Source organism: Balaenoptera ricei, chromosome 4 (genome assembly GCF_028023285.1).
Source record: "Balaenoptera ricei isolate mBalRic1 chromosome 4, mBalRic1.hap2, whole genome shotgun sequence".
In the NCBI taxonomy this organism is placed as follows: domain Eukaryota; kingdom Metazoa; phylum Chordata; class Mammalia; order Artiodactyla; family Balaenopteridae; genus Balaenoptera; species Balaenoptera ricei.
In genome coordinates, this window is record NC_082642.1 from 8,808,724 (window position 1) to 8,819,492 (window position 10,769).

The 10,769-nt window shown below is 42.1% G+C and overlaps 1 protein-coding gene across 2 annotated transcripts; it reads left to right on the plus strand.

Annotated features, from left to right (window-relative positions):
* Positions 1-2,687: 2,687 nt before the first annotated feature.
* TM4SF1 (transmembrane 4 L six family member 1) lies at positions 2,688-10,124 on the plus strand. 2 transcript variants are annotated; one of them, XM_059920127.1, is made up of 5 exons: positions 2,692-2,985; positions 4,512-4,601; positions 4,691-4,836; positions 7,233-7,413; positions 9,254-10,124. In XM_059920127.1, the coding sequence occupies exons 1-5, from the start codon at positions 2,809-2,811 to the stop codon at positions 9,266-9,268; spliced, it is 609 nt and encodes a 202-aa protein (XP_059776110.1). In that variant the 5' UTR covers positions 2,692-2,808; the 3' UTR covers positions 9,269-10,124. The 2 variants fall into 2 exon arrangements, with proteins under 2 accessions (XP_059776111.1, XP_059776110.1); XM_059920128.1 differs by lacking the exon at positions 4,512-4,601 and having other exon boundaries at positions 2,688-2,985.
* The last annotated feature ends 645 nt before the right edge of the window (positions 10,125-10,769 follow it).

Here is a 10,769-nt window from a genome sequence, read left to right on the forward strand (position 1 = left end):
AGAATCCTACAGCTTGAAGGCCTGGAAGAAGATAAGACTCAGAACAAGGAAGACAGGAAGGTAGAGGTGGGGGAACGGCCAGCAGTGGGAGTTGGAGAGTGGAAAGAAACCCATGGCAATAAGGTCTGCACAGGAAACTGAGAGTTCACGGCCAGGAAGAAGGCCAGGGTCATCTGTTGGGCAAAGTCTGGCTAGGACCAGAGCCAAGTGGTTAAAGAAATTGTCCAGAAAACCATATCTGGTCTTAAACCAAGAGCTGAGACAGAAAAGACCCTGCTTTAGGTTATCAGCTGAGGGGTAGAAGCAGAGGGTGGGCAAGGGCAAGGGACTCCATATTACAAGAGAATTTTGTCAGCTCAAGCCTGAAAGTGCCTTATGCTGAGTTGTGACGTGTCGCCACAATTCGTGCGTGCACTGTCTTCTGGTAGAGCTGAGGCGCCATTGGAGGTGACAGTGGCCTTAGAGAACATCTAATACAAATGAGACTTAACCTGGGCTGTGGACTGGACCAGTGATCCCCAAACCTGAGTGAACATAAGACCCATTTGAAATGTTTGTAAAAAATTGCAGGTGACTGAGCCCTACCCTGATAACTTGCTATTCAGTACGTCCACCAGGGGAACAGGAATCTGTCTCTGTCATGCAAGTGGTCTCTGAACAGGCCACACCTTGAGAAACGTGGGAAAGGATCCACTAACGGGCTTCAGGGAGTCCGTGAACCCCCAGGAATGGAATGAAAAATGTGTGTGTTTGCATATATGTACATTTCTTTTTCTGGGGAAGGGGGTCCATACCATTACAAGACTCAGAAACTTAAGAACCACTGATGGAGTCCTGCCCCTTGTCTTAGAGAGTAGGAAACAGAGTCCCAGGAATGTACGTGACTTTCCTGATCCTCAAAGCTGGCAGAGAGCAGAGTTGGGCTGTCACCTCAGACTCTCTCTTTCCAAGCGCCCCCCTCCCTCTCTTCTCCCTGCACCACTGACAGTAGGGGTCGGGTAGAGAAGGAGGAAGGGGATTTAAGCACTTGGAGGCAAAGTCGTCAAAGGGTCTCTCTCCCCCTTTTTGACCTCTATCTATGGGCTAGGTCCTCAGAGGTGAGGGTTAGGATGACGATGTCTCAACAGAGGACCCAGTCGTTCACCTGCACTGCCACCCCAGACCCTGACACCAGGGGAATCCCGTTTCCAGTAGGACTTAAAGCCAGGACAGAGGGCACATGTGCCTGGTGTTTGGATGCATGGTGGTGATGGATTAATGTTCTTGTGAAGACCTGCCTCCCTATAACTGAGCAGGTGGGTGGTTTCAGGCTTCCCTGTCTGCACTCAGTTTTCCATCCATCTATTTCTTAGGCCAGTCTGGATACACATCCTTCTTAGTACACTCAGGCCATATGCTTCCTCTTGGGTCCTTTTCCCAGTCTGGATCCCACATCATTAACCCCAGCTGGCTGCTCAGTTTTGGTATGTGTCCTGCCCTCTAGATTTGATCTGAATCCTTCAGACTCTGGCCTCAGCCTGAGCTTCTAGATTCACCAGTGGGGCTCACCTTCCTCTTTTGAACTAACAACTCCTTATCTTGACCTTTTGCCTCTATTTTGTACTCACCATTTTGTCCTGGTGATGGGGTCCCTCCAGCCCTCCTGGCCTCACCTGGCCACTCAGTCCTCCCCCCCACCCAGCTGGCCGGTGCCACCTGCTATTCAAGGGCTAAAATTATTCAGAATCTGACCCCTCCTTCTGCAAGATAACCATACCAGAAAGTTAGTCTAACACCCTTTCTCTGCCTTGCCTTTTGAGCCTGCAACAGATCTGACTGGTAGACTACCGCTTGCCCCTGTGCCCTGCTCAACCATGTGTGTTTCTCCCAGTAATTCCAGACTCTCTCAATCTTGTTTCCCCACTCTGCTTGCCAAGTTTCTTTCTCTCCCGCTCCTTTCTTTTTCTTTCTTATTCTTTTTAATCCTTCTCCCAGGCTTTAGGCCTCCCTTGGATCTTCCTGGCAACCCTTTGCCTGACAGCAGTACCCAGGAATAAAAAGGTGCCTGAGCCCTTTGTGTTGACTAATGCCACCTTTGTTTTGGTGCCAGATTTGTTTTGGAGGCAGATGTCCGGGAAGGCTGGACAGTAGGTGCAGTCCTGCCGAGCACGCCAGAGGCAGAGGAAAGAAGGCAGCTCTGTAATTTTCCCGAAAGCTTCCTTAAATCCGTGGGTGATGGCTTGGACACCTTGCCTTTAACAGACAAGGAAACGAGCAGAGAGCTCAGGAGACTTGCCCCAGGTCTCGGATTAAATCAGTGCAGAGGTGAAAGTGAACACAGAGCCCTCAGACTGGAAGCTGTCCAGACAGCTGCATGGAACAAAATCACAGCCTCAACCAGAGCTGTCACTCTGTGGACGCTTGGCACTTACTGGAAAGTTATATTAGACTTTCCTGTGGATTTTTTTTTATCCTGCGAAGGAGTTACACAGTGAATTCCTTGTGGAGGATTAATCATCTTCTCTCTTGCCTATGACTGAGGCTGTTTCTCACGTCCTGCCCCTGGTTTCGCTTATCCCAAGGATTTCATTTGAAGGGCGGGACATTCCCCCACCTCCCCCGCCACCCCAACCGGAGCCTGCAGTCAGGACCAATGAAAGCCAAGTACCTCATCCACCCGGTGACTTAGAACTCAGAGTATTTAAGAGGTTGCAGGAATGGGCTGAGAATGGCTTTTGCTTTCTCCGCAGACGGGCACGCTCTCATCTGATTTGGGCCATCACCGAGCCAAGCCGCAGAGTGAAGGGGGAGAAAATAAACTCCGCCACTATGTGCTACGGGAAATGTGCGCGATGCATCGGACATTCTCTGGTGTGGCTCGCCATCCTCTGCATTGTAGCTAATATTTTGCTGTACTTTCCCAATGGGGAAACAAAGTACGCTTCTGAAGACCATCTTAGCCACTTTGTGTGGTTCTTCTCTGGCATCATAGGAGGAGGTTTGCTGGTAAGTCATTCAGAATCATTCCAGCCTTAAAAAATTCTTTCTCGTTAGACGAGATGTTTTCATAGAAAGTTTTCTATGAGGTATGTTTCCAAATCCAGGATTTTTGTTCATTCTTCTTTTGAAAGCAGATTATACGAAAGTTGAGATAGGTATAGTGTATTGATTTGATTAGATGTTGTTTTACAAAATCCCCTTTCAACGAAAAGTGAAATACTTTTTTGCTAAACTCTCTTACTTTACAGCTAGAAACAGATACTAGCTCTTAAATCCGATTTGAAAAACTGTAGTTTCTAGTCCTGGAGCAGGTAGTCATTTAACCTTTGCTCTGGGGAGCTGGGAGAAGTCCACTGGTTCTCTGTCTAAATCAACAGAGTTTTGGATCCAAATTCTCTGCTGTTTATTCTCAGGCATCAGTGACAGAGAAAAATATTGAATTGTGAGTGCATTGCTATTGGGAAAGGACTATAAATTTTCTCCTTTATGTAAGCCTGGGGTGTGGAGTTTAGGAAAAATCCTTCAGTTAGCAACAAATCAGTGTCTGAAGGTAATAGTGGAATGTGTTGTATGTTCCAAAGTTTGTTTTGAAGTAAAGTGAGAGGAATTTGCCTGCCAACCTGGGAGCTGAAAGTATTAGCTTCAACTACCGCATGGAAATAATGTGGAAAAACTTGAGTTTGCCACTTTGAAATGCTGGGATTGAGAATTTTGAAGAGAAGTTTTATGGAATTGCTAATACCATACAGAATATTTTTCTTAGTCAAGTAAAGGATACTTAGACTTAATACACTAACTATGGTATGGCAAATCTGCTTTGAATTTAAGCATTACCATCATGTTAACATAATCATTTGTCTTTTCTTTCCCCACTAGTTCTCAGGTCTGTTTTTGTTTTGTTTTGTTTTATTTTTTGAGGTACAGTTAATTTCATAATCATTTGTCTTTAAGACAACACCTTGCTTGTTTAAACTTCTTTTGATCTTGAACTCAAAGTGTTTCAAACTTATGTTCTTTTAAGAGCTTTATTGTGAAGCTACAACCATATGCAATTGTGTCTTCAAAGAAGCACTTCACCTCTATTATACAGAGCTTTCATCTCTCTTGTTTATAAAAAAGTTTCAGTTATTCTGTTGAAGATTTGTTGTTACCTTCTATGCTTTTCAAGGGAAAACAAACAAACAAACAGACTTAAAAGACAGGGCTTGATAGTTTCCGGACAGAGTTTGCCTCTGGAACTATGTTATGAACTCTTATGGATTAACACATTTATAAGTAATTATTTTACCCCTCCCATGCTACACCCTGACCCTACCTAATGTGATACATTACATGAAAACAAAGGGATATTACACTTTAGAGGGTTTTTTTTCTCCTCAGAGTTTACATTCTTTGAGATATTTTGTCAACCTAACCCAAAGACATTTCAACAGTGTCAGAAAGAAAAATATTTTACCAAAAGATGCTGCGCCTGACTGACCCTATGGACCTGGGGAAAGACAATGACTTTAATTTGCGTGTTTTCTAAACAGATGCTCCTGCCAGCATCCATCTTCATGGGGCTGGAACAGGACGACTGCTGCGGCTTCGGCGGCCACGAAAACTGCGGCAAAAGATGCGCGGTAGGTTTTCCTGCGCCGGTGGGGAAGTGGTCCCTAAGAGGTAGCTGCGACGCTCTGTGCCTCACTTCTGGTGATTCTCCTTCCCCTAGATGTTTTCTTCTGTACTGGCCGCTCTCATCGGAATTGCAGGATCTGGCTACTGCGTCATTGTGGCAGCACTGGGCTTAGCGGAAGGACCAAGATGTCTTGATGCCAGTGGCCAATGGAACTACACCTTTGCCAACACGGAGGGAGGGTAAGTGATTGACCCCCATCAGGTCGCACATTCTTATCCACCACGTGTGTATAGTGGTAAACCCATCAAACTAAAAAGGCATCAACCATTCATTCATCCATCGTCTCAACCAGGTTTATTCTCACGAACTCAGGCACAATTTAGGCAAGGGGTATCCGAGGATGAATGCCCAGTCTCTGACCCAGAGAAGCTTTTTAATGGATTCACTGACTCAGTCCTTGTGATAACGGTATGAGGTGACTTCCACTATTGCTTCCATTTTACAGATGAGGAAATGGAGGCACAGAGAGATGAAGTAACGTATCCAAAGTCACATTGCTAAGACATGGCAGTCATGGTTTGAACCCAGGCAGCCTAGCTGTCAAGTTTGTGCTTATACAGTGTGTATACTATGCCAGAGCAATTGGCTAATTTTACTATTTTCTAAGAAAATATTATGGAATCCTTACATAATATGGATGAAAACCATATGAATTTAACCAAAGCCCAGGGTCAATCATACCACCCCCCCCAAGACACACACACACACACTCACATATAACATAATAACTGTGTATAACACATCCTTTATTTAAAGTGATCAGGCTGTATAAGACAGATCTTATTCATGACTTTAACATCAGGAAAATTTAAGTGGCTCCATTGTTTTATGTTGATACTTATCTCTTATCCATTATTGAGAAAAGAACAGAAATAGCTGATAGAAACTGATGTACATAATGATAAATGAATGACATTCTGTTTTGAATTTTGAAAGGTTTAGTAATGAGATTCACGAGTGAAAATAATAAGAATAATGAATCTGAATTGCCCTTATATTTTCAAGAATGTTTTTCTCCCATGAATTTTGTAGCATATAATGAAGTCATCAGATCATGAATATGGAATTAGATAGACCTGGGTTCAATCTCAGCTCTGCATTTACTGTCTCAGTAACCAGGAAAAGGTGAACTGAGCTCTCTGAACCTCAGTTATTTCATCTGTAAAATAAAGCCAATTGCAGTTGTCTGGAGGATTAGTAAGATACTGTGTATAAAATACTTGTCACAGAAGCTGACACAGCATGAGCACTGCCATTCTTAGCTGTTAATATTATCTACTAGCTTTCAACAGGTACAGCCCAATGGTAGCTTCTGAAGGAAAATCAGTACTCACAGGAGTTTGAAATTTTGGTGTTCGAAATTGTTATTGATCATGAATTTTCAGCTCATACTTCTCATGCTTTGTTCTGAACATACTGAATGTACCAGTACAAATTGGTTGCACATGTATACAAAAACATATGATCTACTGCACAAACCCACCTCTAAAAAACATTATGATTAATCCAAGGAGAGGTGAGAGTATCATTAAACTTTTTTATAGCTGATTATTTTATAGCCCCTCTCGTGATCCACCCCAGCTTCTGCAAGAAACCGCCTACTTCTGTGTTATTCCTAATTTCAACTTGTCCAGAGATTTCAATATGGGGAATAACAAGCCAGTGATTAGTTGCTCAGTAGCCAAGTGGAGCCAAAGAATTTTTTTATATTGTGTTCTGAAATTATGGATTTTTGTTCCACTTTATATGCAGAAAGACGGGGCCAGAAGAACAGAATTTTTTTGTATATGTCATCAACAAATTGAATTTCTGATTGGCTCAATGAACCATTCCAAAGCGAGGTCTCTTAATTTGCAGCCCTTTTGTTCTGTTGTGGTAGGAAGAAGTGATAAGGAAAGAATTATACCAGATCTCTTAGTGGAATTAAGTCAATCTTAGATTTCCCCACGTGATTGAATCCTATTTCATGAAGAATATATATATTCAGATAATGACCCCAGTATGGTTTGCTAACATTTTACAGTGACTTCGAATTGTTATTCATCATTTGATGACTTTTCCAATGTGTTGAGTACTTACTATGTGCCAGATACTGGCTTGGGAATTGGATATACAATGATGAATAGGTCTGGTCCTACCTTCATGGAGCTCAGACTTGTGGGCTAGATGCATAAGCAGCTCTTCTCCCTGGCCTAAGTTAGGTGTCCTTCCTCTATGGCCCTTTTACCCTTCGTTTACCTGATCAGTGTACTGGTTACACTGAGATTAGCTATTGTTTCTTCTCTTAAGTGATGCTTTTCCAGGACAGAACCCAGGCCATTATATCCCCAGCTCTGTCTCGATGTCTAACCCACACCGAGTGTTCCATGATCTTTGTTGAATTTTTTGTTTATTACACAACAACAAGATCTGGGCTAAATTCCTCATTTTGTGGAATGACTTGGATTGGAAGAATCTGATATAGGGCATTGAATAAATCTATTGATGAATGAAAAAAACACCACACAAAAAGTATGCTCATGAGACATCCCACTGGGTGTGGCCATATGTCAGAATGTTCTCTTTTTATCCACAGTTACCTTCTGGATAGCTCCACGTGGTCCCAGTGCATTGAACCCAAGCATGCAGTGGAATGGAATGTCTCTCTGTTTTCTATCCTCTTGGCACTTGGTGGCATTGAATTCATCTTGTGTCTCTTTCAAATAATAAACGGGGTGCTTGGAGGCATCTGTGGTTATTGCTGCTCTCGCCAACAGGTAAGAACCTGTGTAAAAATGCACCATTGTTTTCATCCTAGAGAAAAAAGCCAAAATCAAACCCTGCTCCACCTACCGGTGTTTATTCCATTTTTTGTGGCATAACATTTACAGCATTTAGTTTTGCTCTCAATAGCAAGCTTCCTTGAGTGTCACAGTCACTGGGTTATCTTGGTTTTCTGTAGCTGGCCCTGTGTATATAAAACAATGTCACCCATAGACAGAGTGCCCCTTCAGGATCTAACACACTGCCCCTGCTCTGGTTGCAGAGACACAAAAGAAATGTCCTTTCATTGTTTGCTCTCACATTCCCAACTAGTATACACAAGTAACAGGGATCATCCATTGCCCTAAGCATTGTGCTAAACCCCTATTCCAGAAAAGCCTATGATACAGAGATTGAGTAACATTTCTAAGATCACCTAGTAAGGAAGTAACAGGCTTCAAACCCTGGGTCATTTTATGCCACAGCTTCTGCTCTTAACCTGTATGCAGCACTTGCTGTTCTGTTGAGTTTTCTACAGTTGCTTCCTAATAAGGAGTCACAATAATGCCCAAACAGCTAAGCCTAGAGAATCACTAGTGGCCTTTGAATAGCAGCTCATTAAAAGCCTTTCACTGTGAAAGAAAACCAGGAAGCACTTGTTTCCTGGGGATATGATTTTGAGGAGAAATACGCATTTGTTAGTAAGGAAAGTTTTTGTTTCTGTATTTTCCTAAAAAACATATATTACTGAATTGATGGAAGTCCAGCTTTGGTCCAATTTTTCTTTCTTTCTTTCTTTCTTTTTTTTAATGTCTTATTCTGTAAAGCAGGATTAGATAAACAAAAACTTACTTAATTTGTATTTTCCTAACCATTCACTTCTCTGGTTCAAGGTCTCCTAAATTTCTTTGAAAATAAGACAAAACCTAATGAAAACGAAAAGCCCATTGCTACCGTGAAAAACTTTGCTGAACATAGATGGAAACTTTCTACGATTTTGGAGGGGAAGTTAAAATAAAATTCTAGATTTCCTTATCAGGCAAATAAAGCAAGACTAATAATTGCCTTGGGAGCCTGCCAAATTTCCAAGAAAACAGCAGAGTGGAAAGCCTTCAATTTGGAGTCGTTTCCAGGCAATATGGTTGGGGGAGGCAAAGAATCCTCTTGGGATTACTATAAAATTACCTATTTTTAGCCTTGAATTTCCTACAAGGCAGAGTTTAAATTAGGTGAGAACCCACTGGACTTCAGCGCCGGTGCATTTGGGGGACAGGCATAAGTGTCAACGACCAAAACTGCTGCAGTGGTTCGGCACAAAGTCACTCTCCTCTGAGTGGGGGGAGCCAAGAGTCCCACTGGGTTTCCCATCTGAGTCACTGTAGAGAGGCTTCTTCCCAGACACTGTGGGTCAGATCTGTTACGTTTGTTTGTAAGACAAAAGACAGTTTCAAAGAACAAGGTTTTTAATGTAGATGAGTCAAATCTGTAACTCTGTAGTATTTAATTCAAAAGTTGCCTGCCTTGAGCCCCCATCAGTGTGAAACTCCCAAGGCATTATCTCTTAAATCCCTGAGGTGAAAAACCCACCCCAAGCATATTCAAAGCCAACCAAGCATCGTAAACTGCAGTTTCTATGGCCTCTCTCTGCAGCTTTTACTGGGGAAGGACAACAGTCTGGTTTGTTTAGGAAACATTTTGTGAGCATTGTCAAAGCTCTCAGTGTTGTTGACCCAACCTCTGCTGAAGCTGAGATCAGTCTGCTTTATGTTTGCTTAAAACAGGAATTTAAAGCACTGGAATGTCATCGTTGTTTCACCTGATCAGAACCTGATGCTTATTTCATTTTCTTTACAGCAATATGATTGCTAGAAGAACCACCCCAAGATAAAACTACAATCTTCCTCAATGTCACTGTAATTTATATAATTTACTTGTAATAATTTGTAAAACTTTGTACTAGTGTATCATACAGCACATGTTCTACTTTTATAAGTGTGTATAAAGACTGGCATCTTCACGGGATGTCAGTGTTTGAACTTAGCAGAGAAATTCTTTTTTTTTTCGGAATGAGAAAATAAACCACACTCTGGAGGTAATTTACAAACTGAGTGACAGTTCTCAGCCTACCTGAGATAAACTCTGGCTGAGGTCATGTTTTTGAGAAACATTACAAGGATAAATATCACATTCTGATTACGACTGTAAATATTTATATGTGCACGTGTTTATGAAATGAAAGGTTTCTAGTTGCTTTTTTTAAGACCATTAAGGAGAAAATCCAACAATCTGAAAAGATGTATTTTTTCACTGTTTATATGGTGTTTCCCATTTGCATGCCTACAAATCTCTAACAAGGGGCCTTTTGAATTGAGTCGTGTTATAAAAGAGACAGATACTTCCCTGGCGCGGGAGGACAGGTTGAGAATGCGCGAAGTCACATGAATGAGTCAAAATACACATGCAGCGAGTTGTCGCAAGGACTACCAGATCCTGAATTTTCCTAACACATGGAAAGCTTTTCGTCCTTCAAAGACAAGACTGAGGATCACAGATTTAAAAAGAGAAAGACCTGGATAATTGGATAAGAAGAAAGATGGGGAACGGAATAAAGCAGTTGATCATCATCATGGGAACATGGGGGAGGAAGGGCGGGAGGACCATGCGGAAATACCACCCCCCCAAATTTGCTTGTTTAAATACAACAAATAAAGTATTCACTACCGTTTTGTTGTTTAGTTTCATCATCCTTTGTTTCAAGTTCCTCCTTTTTTCTTCCTATTTTTTTTTTTTTTTCCAGTCTGCAGGTTGTATGGTCTCCATTGCTAGGGGCTTTGTGTCTTCTGGTTTCTTTATCCCACTTTCTCTTCTTCATCTTCTCCCTCCTCTTCCACCTTCCTCTGCTATCCTTGCGTTTGGGCCGTCATCCTAGTTAGGCAACCTTCCTTTCCACTGGGTGCTCCAGACATCCAGCTCCTGAGGAATGTAACAGACATTTTCCCCCTAGATCTTACATTTGTTATATCGTTAGGCTCTCTCCAGTGACAGGATCCCCTGACCTATTGGGAATTGTCTTCAGAAATTGTCAGCTTTTGGTGTTTATTGGCCTATGCAACAGACAAGCTAGTGAATAAAGAAGCTTCACTGGCTGTTAGACAGCAGAACTCCTCCTGAGAGCCAGGCCTCCTGCCAGAAGGGTTCTAATCTTTCTTGTGCCTCTGTCTTTCTGGCAGTCTGGTGAAGCTTATGGACTCCTTTGAAGAATACTGTTTAAAATGCATAAAACAAAGGCAGAGGATGACAAAGTAAACCCAGATATCTGACTATTTTATCAAAATATTTTTTAAAATTATAAGATAGTTGTCTTGATAGG

Bases quoted from the DNA above. Each gene is read 5' to 3' on its own strand.
- TM4SF1 (XM_059920127.1), top strand. From the start codon at position 2,809: ATGTGCTACGGGAAATGTGCGCGATGCATCGGACATTCTCTGGTGTGG. The intron at 2,986-4,511 runs GTAAGTCATTCA...TTTTCTAAACAG, and splicing joins TCATAGGAGGAGGTTTGCTG to ATGCTCCTGCCAGCATCCAT. The intron at 4,602-4,690 runs GTAGGTTTTCCT...TCCTTCCCCTAG, and splicing joins ACTGCGGCAAAAGATGCGCG to ATGTTTTCTTCTGTACTGGC.